The following is a 15,926-nucleotide window of genomic DNA, read 5'->3' on the forward strand; positions in this document are numbered from 1 at the left end:
TTGCTCCAAGGGCCCACTCTGATCCGCTGGCCAGGCTGCCTGGAGCACGGTGCTGGGGATTCTGAAGCCAGATCTGAGCCCAGGAGCATCATGGTCCATGCCAGGATCTGCCACAGACGCAGGGTGGCAGAGCACCTGTGCAGGGATGAGCCACGCCCACCCCAGGGTCAGGGCTCTCCACAACCAAACAGGTCAGCTTCTGGTTCAGGGCTCCTGGGCCACTTCCTCCCTCACACATTCCCGGGAATCACTGTTTAGCTGTGAGTCTCAGGCCTGGCTCTCGCCACCCGCACCGTCCCCTCCCCGAGGGGTTCCCAGTGCCCTGGCCGGGGTGAGAGACGCCCCCGCCGGCTCACCTTGGGCTGGAAGGACACTCGGTGCCTGGCGGGCTCTGCCTCCGGCTTGGCCTCCTCCTCGGAGTCCTCGCTGTAGCTCTCAAACTCGCTGGAGCTCCAGCCTAGGTCCTCGGCCTCCCTGGGCGCCCCGTCCTGGCGCACATCCTCGTACAGCAGGCTCCTCTCCGCCCCTGCTGGCCAAGGGACAGGCTGGTGAGCAGAGGCCCCAAGGCCAAGTTCACCAGAACCCTATTTCTGAACCCAGATGCGTAGGTGGGGGTGGGTATAGGTCAGCCGTGGGCAAACTACGGCCCGGCCCGTTTGAAATGAATAAAACTTAAAAAAAAAAAAAGACCGCACCCTTTTATGTAATGATGTTTACTTTGAATTTATATTAGTTCACACAAACACTCCATCCATGCTTTTGTTCCGGCCCTCCGGTCCAGTTTAAGAACCCATTGTGGCCCTCGAGTCCAAAAGTTTGCCCACCCCTGGTCTAGGTGCATGTCGATTGGCCCTGGAGCTCCACCTCCACTTCCTTGTCCATAGAACAGAGGTGATGACAACACAGCAGCCACCCGGTAAAGTGAGGCGGACACGAGAAGGTGTAAAAAAGCGCAAGAAACGTGTCAGGCACCCGACAGGCTCACTGACTTCCTGTCATTGTCAGCATTACTTTCCTGGGGTCTGGGTGCTCATCCTGGGCCTCCTAGGCATTTTTTAATAGAAAGGAGAAGACGGCCCTAGCCGATTTGGCTCAGTGGATAAAGCGTCGGCCTGAGGACTGAAGGGTCCCGGGTTCGATTCCAGTCAAGGGCTCGTACCTTGGTTGCAAGCTCCTCCCCAGCCCGGGCCCTGGTCGGGGCTCATGCAGGAGGCAACCAAGTGATGTGTTTCTCTCACATCGATATTTCTCTCTGTCTTTCCCTCTCTCTTCCACTCTCCCTAAAATTCGATGGGAAAATATCCTCGGGTGAGGATTAAAAAAAAGAAAGAAAGAAAAAGAAAAGAGAAGATGGAGGAGCAAGCCCTGACTCGGGCCCTCAGCTCTGGCCTCAGCATCCTGGGAGCACAGGGAGATGGGCCAGCGTGCCATGCGCCAGGACCCTTCAGGCCAAGCCTCTTTCCCACAGCGGTGCAGCAGGGGCCAGTAGGGGGCGCACCTGCTCCAGTGTCCAGGAGCGGTCCCTTTTCTCCAAGGCCCCACAGGAAATGCCTTGAACAGAAAACTTGGGGACAAAGACCTGAGAGTCCACTAGCCTGGAGAGACAGGTGCCACCAGGGCCTGGGCTCTCTTGGGGTCTCTGTCAAGTGGGTGTGAGATGTGCTCCCAGGCTGTGCTGGGACTGGAACACGGTCCCGCACAGCCCAGCTCCGCCACTGGGAGCTCTTCGGCTTCACTCCCTGTCGGTTACCCGCAGACCTGAACTGCAAACCTCACAAAAGCGGGGCCAGGCTCCAAAAATGCCCGCAGATCAAAAGGCTGCTGTCAACACGGAGAAAATGAGGCAATGGGAAGGGGTTTTAAATCTGCTCAGAAAGCACATGTGCTGGGAAGGGGAGGGGGAGGAGGGGGCGTGGGTCTTCGGAGACCTCCCTGCAAAATGGGATGGTGATCAGCGGAAGGCGGGGTGAATAAAACGTGTGCGTAAAGCTCTAGCGGAGAGCAGCGATCCTTCCTGGTGGGGGCTCTAGGTGGGCTCAGTGCCATCGCACTGACCTCGAGCCGCACCTGCACCCCATTGGAAAGCGGGGGGGGGGGGGGGGGTCTGGAAGATTGGCAGCCAAAGAACAAAATGGGCGCACTGAGGCTTAGCTGGAAACTCGGGCCCCAGGATCAGGAGGGAGCATGAGGTTATTTTTAAGCAAAAGATAATAGTGACTAATGTTTCCAGGGAGTGGAGCAGCTGGTGACTAGGCGGTGACCTTTACGGTGACCTTTACGAGGCTGGCTTGATGGTCCTATTACTGCAGTGCGGGCCCCACCAATGCTTGGGGCTGCCCCTGAGGAAGAGCCAGGGTGGCATGCCAGATGTCTCCCCCCCCCCCACCTTCCAAGGGCCACCAGCTCCCCGCCCCGCCCACATCTACGTGTCCGCCTCAGTGGATTTTCCCAGAAGCCCTGCAGGTCGGCAGGTGGCAAGTCATTACCCCTCCATTAGCCAGATGACTGGCCCAAGGTCAGGCAAGGGAGGGGCTGCAGACTCCCAGGCCGGGCTCCATCCATTCACCCCTTTTCATGGAAGCCCCGCCATGCTGGGCTCATCTAGAAGGGCTCCCCCAGTGGGCACCGTGCCACCAGATTCCTGGGCCTGTGCCAAACCCTCAGCCTCAGGGGCCTCACAGCAGTCCTGCTCCTGGTCCCCGCCCTCTGCTTCCTGGGGCCTCGGACTTCACTGGTGCTCAGACCACAGCCCCTTTCCACAGCTTTCACCACCACCCGCTGGGCACTCCATGTCATTCTCTACCGGCATCCTCGCCACAGCCCAAGCACCTAGCTTTATTGCCCCAACTTTACAGATGCATCGACTGAGGCCCAGAGAGATGAAGAGAAGTCCTCTGGTGTGACCCTCCCCAGAGTCCTGCGAGGTCAGGATGACATTCTGATTTTGTAGGAAGAAACATATAAATAAAATATGTCTGCCCAAAGGCCCCGACCCCTGTGCCCTAATCAATGGCAGAGCCGAGACTGGAACCCAGGGCTGAGTGTCCACTAGCATGGGTGGCCTGCGCCTTGGCCGATAACCTCCTCTCCCAGGGCCCGCTGAGCCCACATGAGTCCACACCGGTCTTATACTAACACAGCAGCATCCCTGAGCAGCAGACCTACTGAGGCGGCCACACTCTTGTCTCACTCAGTCCTCCCGAGCCCTGCAGGTGGGGACCTGGGGGGGGGGGGGGGGGTCCTCACTCTGCAGGCTCAGAGCTGGGATTCAAAGGCAGATTGTATGACACATACTCTTAACCACCTCGGGAAAAACTAGGGACAAGCCATTTTTCCTGCCCTGGGGACACCATAGTGCTGGAAGGTGGGGGGGTGGAGGTGGGGGGGGGGGCGGTGCAGACTAGAGACCAAGTAATTCATAACTTGATTAGATTCAGGTGGGAAAACAGCCCATAGAGGTTAAACAAGGGCCTTAGTCCTCTCAGATCCCCTGGGTTGGGACCTTTCTACAAGACTCCACTGCCTCCCTACACATTGCAGCCCGTCCCCACCTCTCCTGGATCCAAATGAGCTACAAGCAGGGGCGGTAAGCACCTCCTGGGCTTGCAAAGGGATGCCTGTTGCTGGCCCATTTGTCCCTGTGGCTGGAACAGGAGTCAGGAGGGTGGCTCTGGGGGCCCTCAGGTCTTGTCGTGTCTGTGTCTCCCGCTGGACTGTGCACAGCCCAAGGATGGTGAAGGTCACCCCTATCAGACTAGGAGCTCCTCAAAAGCAGGGGCTGTGTTTCCCCGGCATGGGGAGCCCCTGAAAGCAGGCAGAATGGGGAAGTGGAAAAAGCAAGAGTCAGCCCCGCCGGAGAGGCTCAGTGGTTGAGAGTCGACCTGTAACCTGGAGGTCACGGTTCGATTCCTGGTCAGGGCACATGCCCGGGTTGTGGGCTGGATCCCCAGTGGGGGATGTGCAGGAGGCAGCCGATCAATGATTCTCTGTCATCATTGATGTCTCTATCTCTCTTTACCTCTCCCTTCCTCTCTGAAATCAATAAAAATATTTTTTTTAAAAAAGGAAAAAAAGTAGAAGCAAGGCCCTGGCTGGGTAGCTCAGTTGGTTAGAGCGTCGTCCCAATATGCCAAGGTTGCGGGTTTGATTCCTGGTCAGGGCACATACAAGAATCAACCAATGCGCCCTAACCGGTTTGGCTCAGTGGATAGAGCGTTGGCCTGAGGACTGAAGGGTCCCAGGTTCGATTCCGGTCAAGGGCATGTACCTGGGTTGTGGGCACATCCCCGGTGGGAGATGTGCAGGAGGCAGCTGATCGATGTTTCTCTCTCATCGATGTTTCTAGCTCTCTACCCCTCTCCCTTCCTCTCTGTAAAAAATCAATAAAATATATATTTTTTTAAAAAAAGAATCAACCAATGAATGCATAAACAAGTGGAAGAGCGAATTGATGTTTCTCTGTGTCTCTCCCTTTCTCTCTCTCTCCAAAAGGAAAAAAAAAATCAATAAATAAAAATTTAAAAAAGAAAAGGCAAGAGTCAGGCAGATGTCCAGAAAATCCTGGCTGTGTGATCTGGGGCTGGTGGCTTAACCTCTCTGACGCGACTCAACTGGAGCCATAAGCCGGGCCCTGCTGACCTCGTAGGGTTGATTGAACAAGTGAGAGCAATTGTGCTTCATCTGGCATCAGACACTGCCCAAGTCCTCCTGGGGTAGGAGACAGAGCACTGGGCTTGGAGTCAGAATGACCAAGGTTCAAATCCCAGCCCTGCCTCTGCAATATCTTTGTAGAATGAGGACATAATATGCCCAAATCAAAGTCTCAAAGCAGAGTTCCAGAGACAAACGGGTGAGTCGCTGGCCTGATGTGTTCAAGCAAAGATGATGATAATAAATACCCCTCCCCCTGGGTGAGAAAGTCGGGCCCAGCTCCAGCAGGACTCACCGCCCCCCACCTCCCCCCACCGCCCCCCACCTCCCCCCACCGCCCCCCACCTCCACTGTCTGAGGCCACAGTCTCCCTGCCCTCCAGGCCCACAGAGGGCCTCACCGCAGAGCGGGGCACAGGCTTTCCAGCTTTCTCCGCTTCACCATTCAGCTTAACGAGCTGTCACTGTCCCTGCCAGCCCAGACTATCACCCATTTTCCTGAGGGAGGAATCGAGGCTTGGAGAGGTGAAATAACTGTCCTGAGTCCCTTCAGCCAGAGCCTCCCCAGCCATGAGGCCCTAACCCCTGCCCCGCCCCAGCCCGGCCCCACCCTCAGCCATCTCCCACTCTCCCTGGATGACTCCCGTGGTTTTTAAAAGCAGGAAGGAGGGGCAATTGGCTGGGTGAGGAGGGAAGGAAATGGAAGAAGACAGACGGTCCCCAGCCCCAGCCCCTCCCACCGCAGCCCCAGAGAAGCATGAAAGGGGCCCTACCGGGCTGACGGGCATCCAGGTTCTCACACGGGACGTCGTCGTAAATCACATCTTCATCCAGGGCGGGGAAAGTGAACCGGTCGACTGGGCGTGAAGAAGGAGAGGAGAGAGCACAAGGAAGGCTGTGGCGGCCCAGGCGGAGGCGGCTGCCAGACTGACATCAGCTGCACCAGCTGGCAGCTCCCCGCCAGCATCAGCATCGGGCAGCCTGGGCCCTGGGGAGCCCCTGCCCGCCACTCTCAGAGGACACTGTTCCGCTCCTTCTCTCTGCCTCCACCCCTCCCAGACCCCACTGCCTCCCTGCCACCCACAGGCCTGCCCACCTGCCTGAGGGCACCTGCAGGGAGCAGGAGCAGGGAGCAGACCCAGTGCCCAGGGCACATTTTCAGTGGTCCAGGCCCCCAGCGCTACTCCAGGAGCCACCTCCCACCCAGGGGCAGGGGAGGGCCAACCAGCCCACGTGAGAAGTGGAAATAGGGGGCGGGGGATGGACTTGGAGAGGGGGATTAAGAAGAGTCCCCCCAAAACCCAGCCCGCAGAGTCCTGATTGGTGAAGATTTCAGCAAATGAGCACAAATGAGACAGCTTAATCCTGGAACATGTCACTGGGAGGTCTACGAGCAGAGCAGGGCAGGGCGTGCCCCCGCCCAAGACAGTAGCCCAATAGATGCAAAATGTAGTGAGGTCTTTCCCCAAAATTGTGCCCACTCTCTGCCCTCTTTGGGGTTTTGAATGCCAGTCCCCAGCCCTGATGGGAGCCTGGCCTCGCCCCACAGCCCTCTGGGAAGGTCTGGGACCTCTGAAGTCTCGCCATCCTAACTGCGAAGCTTCCAGCTGCCCCGGGGGCCCCAGAGCCTGTCAGAGCCTCATCCTGACCTCCTTGCCTAACCCCCATGGACTCTGCTCCCAGTGGCTTCAGACCTGGCCGCCTCTGTCCAGGTCCCTAGCTCCAGCCTTCGCCTCCCTCTCCGCCAGCCTCCTCACTGGTCCAGCCCATCCCACCCTGCCTCCTGTCTCCGAAGCTACACCCCCACCCCACAGGGATGGACTGAAATGCAATGCGGCTGCATCACCAGCCTCTCCTGGCTCCCTGTTGCCTTCGAAAAAGTGTGGCCCCTGAGGCCCAGGAGGAGGCGGGGAGGTGGCAGCCTCACCCCGCCCGGTACCCCTCCGATGCAGCACTCCATCCATCACTCCGAGGCTGGCTGCTCCCTCAGGCTCCTGCACAAGCCGCCTGGACACTCTTTCCCTGACCCCTGACCCCTGACCCCTGACTCTCTGGCTCTCTGCCTCTGGGACGCATGGGTTGTCCCCACTCTGCCACCTGCCCTCTTTGTGGGAGCCGCCTGCCTGTGTGTCTGGCTCTGCTCCCAGAGCCACCTCGTCCTGGTCACGGGGGACACCCACCAACTGCTTCGGAAGTACGGGAGGAGCCAATGAACGGCTGAATGTGTGGTCCACGCCTGGGCCGTGGCTCTCGGGGCAAACGGGGGCAACTGTCAAGCGTGGACAGTGTCCAGGCCACCCCAGAACTGCCACCCAGCCCACGGCAGCCCAGCCCACAGCAGCCCAGCCCACAGCAGCCCAGCCCACAGCAGCCCAGCCCACAGCAGCCCAGCCAGGGAGGATGACCCTTCAGCTCACACAGCCCCCCTCCCCCCGCCATCAGCTCTCAGGTTATCCTGGAACCACCCCCCCCACCCCCCCAATGGCTAAGACCCGAGTTGGGGGGTGGGGGACTTACTTCGACGGGAACTCTTCCGCTTCCAGCTGGAGCGCCGGACCCCGGACAAAGCTGTGTCCACAGCATCTCCATTGCTCACCACAGCCGCCACCCTGCGGGCCGAGACACAGTGCCAGTGAGCCAGCAGGGCAGGGGACAGAGCTGATGGCAGGAGAGACAGAGAAAGCTGGCTCTGGAAGCCTCCAGCAGCCCCTCACTGGAACAGCAGGCACGTGAGGGGCAGGGCGGGCTGACGACAGGAGCCTCTGGCCCCCACGGCCATCAGTCTGGAGGCTTTGGAGGGTTGGAACCAGGCCTTTCCTCATCTTTAGAAGGCAGCCTGTGGCTTTAAGGGCATGAAGATCACAGTGCTCCCCAGGATGGGCACCCGTCTTCCCTCCAGCAAAGGCTCAGGGGGAACCTCCCGCTCCCCATTGTTCTCCCACCTGGAGCTGGAGGCCAGGGCTGGGGACCACCTCCTGGGAGAAAGGAGGACTTGCAAAGGTTCACAAACCACACCTGAGCGACAGAGCTGAGGACGGGCTGTGCTCAGACACTGGCTCCCGGGAGCAGACACACAAAGGGAAAGGGTGGGGAAGCAGCAGAGCCCACCCGAACCAAGTGAGCACGTGACCGTCCGCAGTGCCGTCACTCGGACATCATGCGCCCCTGGCATGATGTGGCACAACACGAGAAGGGCGCCTGCCTCTGCAGTCTTCTTACCCAAACCCAGTGGTGGCAAACCTATGACACGCGTGTCAGAGGTGACACGCGAACTCATTTTTTTGGTTGATTTTTCTTTGTTAAATGGCATTTAAATATATAAAATAAATATCAAAAATATAAGTCTTTGTTTTACTATGGTTGCAAATATCAAAAAATTTCTATATGTGACACGGCACCAGAGTTAAGTTAGGGTTTTTCAAAAGGCTGGCACGCCGAGCTCAAAAGGTTCGCCATCACTGCCCTAACCCATAACCCCAGTCCAATCATGAGAAAAATGCCAGACAGACGCAGACAGAGGGACATTCCACAAAACGCCCGCCCGTCACTCCTCAAGGCTGTGGGGATCATAAAAACCAAGAGAAGACTGAGACACTGTCCCAGCCCAGCGCAGGCCGGGCGACAACTACATGCAACCTGGGACCCTGGATGGGACCCTGGGACAGAGAAAGGACACGAGTAGAAAGATGGGCAGAACTCGGATCAAGTCTGGAGTTTAGGGAATGGTTCTGTGGTTTTGACAAAGGTCCCGCCGTCACCTAGGAAGTTAGCAACGAGAAAACAGGGTGAGGGGTGTGCAGCAGAGCTCCATGCGCTACCATTACGGCTTTCCTGTAAGTCCGGAACCATTCCAGGTGAAAGTTGTTTGTGGGGTGTGTGTGTGTGTGTGTGTGTGTGTGTGTGTGTGTGTGTGTGTTTGCTCAAAAGACAAAGTCCACATCTGCCATTCCAGAAGGGAGAGACCTCCAACTGCCCAAGACAACAGCCACTGTTGCCAAGAATTGACTCGAACTTCTCGGTACCTGAGCCCTCAGCCCTCAGTCGAGGCCAGGGGGGGGATGAAGGCCAGGACAGTCCAAGGAGGAGGGGGGCGGAGAGTGAGCAACACCTCCTGGGAGTGGCCCTTTGCCTTCTCCCTCCCGGCTCTGCAGGCAGCAGGCGAAGGAACCTGCCTCAAGATCATGCTGCCCACGAGGGGCAGAGCCAGACCGGGGAGCCCGCCTGCCGGGGCCCAAAGCTGGGCTCTTAAGACTGCGTCTCGGATAACAGAGCCGGACAGCTGGGAGAATGGAGATGCTCTAGTCCGTGCTGTCCCGTGAGCCTCACGTGGCTACTGAGCGCTGGGGATGTGGCTGGTGGCACTAATGTGACCAAGGAGTTTAATTTTATTTTCAGTCGCTCTGTGTGGCTAGTGGCCACTGCATAGGACAACGCAGGTCTAAGTCATCCGTTGGAGAAGCTAATCTCAGCTCAAAGCTCATTGCCAGAAGTCAGCAGTGTTGCCCTGAGGTGAGGGACACAGTCCTGGGTAAGACTTTACCCCAGCAGGAAGTCAATGCCAGAGGGGAATTCCAACACCAGGAAGGGGTGCTAGAATGAACGGAGCCGCCTGAGCCCCCATCCCTGCCAGCTGCTGCCCTGAGCCACCACCTGCTCAAACAAGAGATGTCTTTGAAGGTGCTGGATCCAGCCGCTCCGAAATGCCCAGACAGAACCAAACCGCTCCAGCCGGAGTCAACATGAGAGTTTGGCAGGATCCACTGGAAAGTTTGCATGGATGCACTAACGGTGACAATTCGTGACCATGACAATGCACCTGTCAGATGCCACTCATTTCACAAGAGGGCATATGAGGTAGATAGTATCATCCTTGTGATACAGATGGGGAAACTGAGGCCTATCGAGACTTAAGGACTTACCCAGCATCACTGGGTGCATCACAGGGACCTGGGTCTAATGCCCAGGCTGCCTGCCTGCACAGTCTGTGCTATTCAATCAGACCTCTTGGGGGTGGGAACTTGCACGTAAATATTCACTGACATCACAGATTCACTGTGACCTAAGGTCACCTGGCCTTGCTAGACAATTTAGCCATCATTTTTTTTTTTTTCCAAAAGGAAGGAGAGAGAGTGCGCTCAGCATAGCCAACAACACAAGTTCGTCTTCGTCTAAAAGAAATCGTCATGGTTCCTGGTACTTCCATGCTAGACATTTTGCCACGAGCATTTTCACCGCATAACTAAGTGGCCGGAAGGCAATATTGCCCTAAAAAAGGGTAAGTTTGGTTTGTTGCTGTTTTGTGTCATCAGCTTGGTTGGCAGTCTGGCTTCATTTCTCCGTTGACAAACTGGTGGAGAAAACAATTAAACGGGGTGATCTTAAAATAGTCAGCATTTCTTCCAGATGACGATTTACCGGCGAGTTGGCCGTTTATTTCGAAACACACTACGTTGGGAGGAGGGAGAGGCCAAGGCCTCTCTTTGAGGGTGCAAGGTGAACCCACATGTTTCCCATGGAAGGACGACAACTGCCTAGGAGGCACAATCCACAAAGTAAAATCAGTCATTTGCACAGGATTGCCATCAATCTAAACACATTTAAAATGCATTCAAATATTTTGTATTTCACAGTAACTTTTTTGTTGTTGATTTTTAGACAGAGAGAGAGGAGGGATGAGGGGGAGGGAGAGAGAGAGAGAGAGAGAGAGAAATCAATGTCAGAGCAGAACATCAATCAGCTGCCCCCTGCACACTCCCTACTGGAGATCAAGCCCACAACCTGGGCATGTGCAACCTTTTGGTGCATGGGACGACACCCACTGAACCACACCAGCCAGGGCACACAGTAGCCTTTTAAATTCTGTTATTCATTTTTAATGTCCCTCTTATTTGTCATGATTTTATCTCTTTTATGGCAAAATTGCCGTACGGCCAATTAGCTATGTGCTTATGGCAAAGATGCTACAACAAAAATACTGGACATTGCCAGAAACAGTTTGGCTCAGTGGATAGAGCGTCGGCCTGCGGACTCAAGGGTCCCGGGTTCGATTCCGGTCAAGGGCATGTATCTTGGTTGTGGGCACATCCCCGGTGGGGGGCGTGCAGGAGGCAGCTATCAATGTTTCTCTCTCATCGATGTTTCTGGCTCTCTGTCCCTCTCCCTTCCTCTCTGTAAAAAATCAATAAAAAATATATTTAAAAAAAAATACTGGACATGAATCATACCACCCAACTCCTAGGCAGCAGTGCAGTTCAGCCAGAGAAGAGCTGAGAAGGCCCAGGGTAAACCCTAAAGGTGGCATCAAAGGGAAGCGGATGGGTGGGTATTTTGGGGTGAGATTAGGCAGCTTTAGGAGGGCTTGGGAAATACTTTATGACACCCCAAAAGCCAGGTGGGGCTGAAAACATAAGCCTCTTGGTTGCACATTATCAAAAACACGGTGAACTTAATTTTTAATTTAATTTGAAATAGCCACCTGTGGCTTGTGGCCACCATACAAGACAATGCAGATCTAAGCCACCTGCTCTACTGAAGAAGCTAATCTGGGCTCATTTCCATTGAGCAGGCAACCCAGGTCCTGGCCTTCTGGGCTGAGGAGTGGGGGGTCACAGCACAGAGAAGTCACCCTCATGCCCACTCATTAAATGAGCTAACGCCGGGAAAGCACTGAGCGCCCCCACACACGGACCTGCCTCCATGGCTGAGGCAAGCAGAGCCTGGGAGCCCCACGGGAGGGAAGAGGCCGGTGCCTGTGGGTGGACAGGTCATCCTAGGCTTGCGGGAGGCCACCCCCCCATCCCCGCCCTGTACTCTGTTGGTATCTACTCTGTGCCAGGAGATGTCAAATGCTTGAGGACGAGTGCATGTCTTACGATGACCATTTCACAGATGAGGAAAGTGAGGTTCGAGATTGGCAAGTACCTCGCTCCAGGTCACCTGGCCAGCAAGCGACAGAGCTGTGATCTGCCCGCAAGCCTTGCTCTGACACCAGCTCTGCTTACATTCCCTGGGCAGATGCGGAGGAAGGGGCCTCGCAGGCAAGGGGAGAGGAGGCATGGCAAGAAATGAGGCTGGGGCGCCTCCTCCCTCCCTGCCAAAGCCACTGACCCACCCTGCACCCACCCCGGGGGCAGCCTCTCCCAGCTGCTGCCCCACAGGAAGGAAGTCTACTTCTCCCTGTAAGCAAACACTCCTGCTGGGGATTCCCCAGAGAGTAAAGGGGCCATAAAAAGCAGTAAGTGGCCAATTAGCTCACCCTTATCTGAGCTCCCTGCACCTCTGATGCCTCTCTGCGCCTAGAGAGCAAGGCCGGCTGGGGTGACAGCAGCCGTGCAAGGGGGGCCCTGCCACCGGATATGAAGGAAAGGAGCAGGTCCATGGGGAGGATCCGAGGAGAGGCTCACCGGGGAAGAGGAAGCAGGGGACAGACAAAGGACCTCTCCCAGGTGCAAATTACACCAGAAGGCCACCACAGAGCGGAGCTCGGGGCACTTTCGGAGCCCGCCCCCTCTCTCTCCAGGAGCAAGCCTGGGACAAGAGGGGGGTGAGTGCCCAACGACACCAGGGACCTACTCTGCCCTGGTGGCCCCATTCCGTCAGCATAGTGGACACTCAATGGTGATCGATGTCTCTCAGCCTATTTTACGATAAGAAGCCCCACTGCTACCCAGCCAGCGTGGCTCCGTGGTTGAGCATCGACCTATGAACCAGGAGGTCATGGTTCCATTCCCGGTCAGGGCATATGCCCGGGTTGCGGGCTCGATCCCCAGTGTGTGGCGTGCAGGAGGCAGCCGATAGATGATTCTCTCTCATCATTGATGTTTCTCTCTTTCCCTTTCCCTTCCTCTCTGAAATCAATAAAGAAAAAAATAATTTTTTTTAAAGCCCTACTGCTGAGAATGGTCCGTGCTGCTGCAGGCACAGGCCCCAGGTTCTCAGAGAACCTCAATGACAACAGATTTCATAGGTCCCTCCCCAGAGTCTGCAGAATGCGGGGGGTCAAGGAGAAGGCCCCCCAAACTGAATGGTCTGAGGATTCCTAGCTGGGCCCCCCCACACAGGGCATCTCCAGGGCCTTTTCCAGGACGAGGTAGGACTAACAGGAAAGGAGAAGAATTCCACCTTTGGCGAATAGAAAAGACCAGAATAGCCTTTGCCTTATAAGGCCTCGAGCAAAACCGAATCTGCAGCACCCAGCGGGCTGTGATGAGGGCCGGCCGGGGACAGAGCCTCCCAGAGCATCGCCACCCCTCTAGGCATTCCCCACCATCCCCTAATCTAAGACACGCAAAAGAAAGGCAAAAACGCTGAGCCCAGACTAATCCCGCCGCCAGATTTCGTTTCAGCTCTGGCCACTTTCTAGTTCCTGTAACATGTGAAAGCGAGAGGGGCCTGAAAGATCATCTGCTGGGATGATTCAAACAGCTGCCCAATGCAGTTCCCTGGGCCCCTGCCCCGGCGGTTCTGACCCACTGGTCCAAAGGGGCCCAGGCATTGCTGGGTCCGATGTGCAGCCAGAGCCGAAAACCGGGACTTGAGGTGTGAAGAAAACATTCTGGAGCAAACAGACCAAGATAAAACCACAGCTCTGCCACTGGGCCCCGCGCAGAGGGACAGTCGCAGGGTGTCTGGGAGCTGCTGTAGCACAGAGCGAATAATCCATTCTACCTCCTACTGTGCGGATTAGATGAGCTAAGGCAGGGGAAGTGCCTCTCTGTGCCTCAGTTTCCAGAGCTGTGAAATGGGGCAACAGTACCTCCCTCTTAAGGTTCGTCTAAGGCAGTGGTGGGCAAACTGCGGCTCGTGAGCCACATGCGGCTCTTTGGCCCCTTGAGTGTGGCTCTTCCACAAAATACCACATGCGGGCGTGCACATACAGTGCGATTGAAACTTCGTGGCCCATGCGCAGAAGTCGGTATTTTGTGGAAGAGCCACACTCAAGGGGCCAAAGAGCCGCATGTGGCTCGCGAGCCGCAGTTTGCCGACCACTGGTCTAAGGAGTAAATAAAGGAGGCATGTGAAACACCTAGCACAGGGTCTGGCACATGTGAAACCCTCCTGGTGTGCCACTTCCCATCCCCCGCCCCCCGCCCTCCTCCGGTGACAGGGTCCCTGCATGCAGTCCCCTCCTCACGCTGTGGCCAGCCACGTCTCACACACAGAAGGTTCCAGGACCCAGTTTGCTCGTCCTGTGTCACCTCACACACAGTCACACATCCACTGACTCAATAAGTAGGAGTGGTGAGGAGCCCCCAGGGGAAATCTTAAAAGTGGCCCCTCATGTGATATTCCTGACACCGTCTCCAATGGGGAGTGAGCACCAAGGCCCGCAGGGGAACCACTGAAACCCAGGAGGCTGCCCCGGACCCGCCCTGGCCTCCTGCTCTGTGTGCACACACCTTCCCCCCTGACATATCGAGGGCCCCGGCTCGGTGGTCAGAACTTGGACAGGCACTGCACCCCCAGCAATAACTTATCAAGGACCACGTGGGGTTTTGAAGATGAACACAGGTTCCCCTGGGAAAATGCTCACCTCTGTAATTAGCCTACGAAGAGAGCCATGAAACAGTATGTGTCATAAAACCACAGTTCTATAAATAAATGTATGTACACTTATATATGTGCAGGGCAACGCAGCTGGACAGAAACACACAGTGCGGAATTAAAGCTTGCTTTTAGTCTATCATTTTCTGTACTTTCCAACTTTTCTACAATAAACATGTATAACCATTAGTAAGAAGAAAAAAAAGAGAGAAAACACATCTAAGCTAATGCACTGGCCAACGTGGGTCCCTTCTACCTTAGTCTGCCCTAGACAGACATGCACCCTTTGGGGACAGGGATAAAGAGCAGCTCTCCCAGCCGGTGTGGCTCAGTGGTTGAGCGTCAACCCAGGAACCAAGAGGTCACTGGTTCGATTCCCAGTCAGGACACATGCCCGGGTTGCGGGGTCAATCCCCAGTAGGGAGCATGCAGGAGGCAGCCAATCGATGATGTTTCTCTCTCTCATCAATGTTTCTATCTCTCTATCCCTCTCCCTTCCTCTCTCTCTAAAAATCAATAAAGGGAAAAATATTTTTTTTAGAAAAAGAGCAGCTCACGGACTGAGCATCTGTTCTGACATCTCATCTCATCCTCCCAAAGGCTTCGTCAGGCGGGCCTACTGTTTCACTTCACCGAGAAGGAACAACGACGCTGATGAGGCAACAGAAGGTCCTGCCTGGGTCACGGAGCTGAGATGTAGGGCGGGTGGGGCCCGAACCTGATCTCTGTGGGAGACACAGTGCAGAAGGCTGGAATTCTGGTTCTGGAAGCCGCCCGGGCTCTGCCTCATCTCAGCCCCGGGACCTCAGGCTGATGACAGTCCTCTCTGCGCCTGTGTCCACATATGTAAAACGGGGATTGTGACAGGGCCTGTGAGAGCCTGTGAGAGGATTCGTGAGATAAGGCAGATAACGCTCTCAGGACAGGGCCTGGCGAATAATAAGTGCTGATCGCATGCAGCCACACACCCGGGCATGTGAAGATAACTAGCCCTGCACAGAATGCCGGCCCCGCCCCTGTCCCCAGGGCAGGGACCGTCTGCCTGGGTCGCTGCAGAGCCTGCCACATCGAGGTGCTCAGCTAAGATGTGCACCAGAAAGGATGGAGGTTGGAGGTCAAGGGCCGGGAGGACACCGGCCAGCAGAATATGGCCCAGGACAGCGCAGCGCGGTCCTGGGTGGGCAGGGTCTGCAGACAAAGAGCAAACAGAGACCCTGACCTCAGGCGTTGGGCGCAGTGCTACCACCGGCCTGCCCAGCTCCCTGGATCTCTCTGGGTCTGCACAACGGGCCCCTAATAATGCCCTCTTTCCAGGGCCGTGGTGTTCGTCTCCTACGGCTGCTGTGACAAATCACCACAAGCTCAGTGACTAAAAGGACACGAATGTATTATCCTACAGTCCTGGAGGTCCCAAGTCCAACATGGGTTTCACCAGACGAAAAGCAAGGCATTGCCCACGCCGTGCTCCCTCTGGCGGCTCCAGGGCAGAATCCATCTCTTGTCCTTTTCCAGCCCCTGGAGCCCTCGGCTTGTGGCCCCCTCCTCGAAGCCAAGAGCAAGGCATCTCTCAGTCTCTCTGGGACTCTGACCTCTGGCCTCCCTCTTACAAGGACCCTGGGATTCCATTGGGTTGACCAGGACAATCCAGGAAAACCTCCCCATCCCAAGATCCTTAACGTAATCCCATCTGGAAAGTCCCTTTGCCATGTCAGATACCATTTCACAGGCTCCGGA

General features: G+C 56.1%; 1 protein-coding gene across 48 annotated transcripts in view; it reads right to left on the bottom strand.

Moving 5' to 3' along the window:
* Positions 1 to 15,926, bottom strand: part of ARHGEF10L (Rho guanine nucleotide exchange factor 10 like) — a 146,750-nt gene that overhangs the window by 69,464 nt on the left and 61,360 nt on the right. For 46 of the 48 annotated variants that reach the window (XM_059691033.1, XM_059691077.1, XM_059691078.1 and 43 more), the window contains exons 5-7: positions 7,167 to 7,258; positions 5,423 to 5,506; positions 357 to 529 (exon numbers count right to left, since the gene is read on the bottom strand). In XM_059691033.1, coding sequence (XP_059547016.1) covers positions 357 to 529; positions 5,423 to 5,506; positions 7,167 to 7,258 — 349 coding nt within the window. The remainder of the gene's footprint in view (positions 1 to 356; positions 530 to 5,422; positions 5,507 to 7,166; positions 7,259 to 15,926) is intronic. The other 2 variants (XM_059691079.1, XM_059691081.1) reach the window with 1 other exon arrangement.

Source organism: Myotis daubentonii, chromosome 3 (assembly GCF_963259705.1).
Source record: "Myotis daubentonii chromosome 3, mMyoDau2.1, whole genome shotgun sequence".
Taxonomy (NCBI): Eukaryota; Metazoa; Chordata; class Mammalia; order Chiroptera; family Vespertilionidae; genus Myotis; species Myotis daubentonii.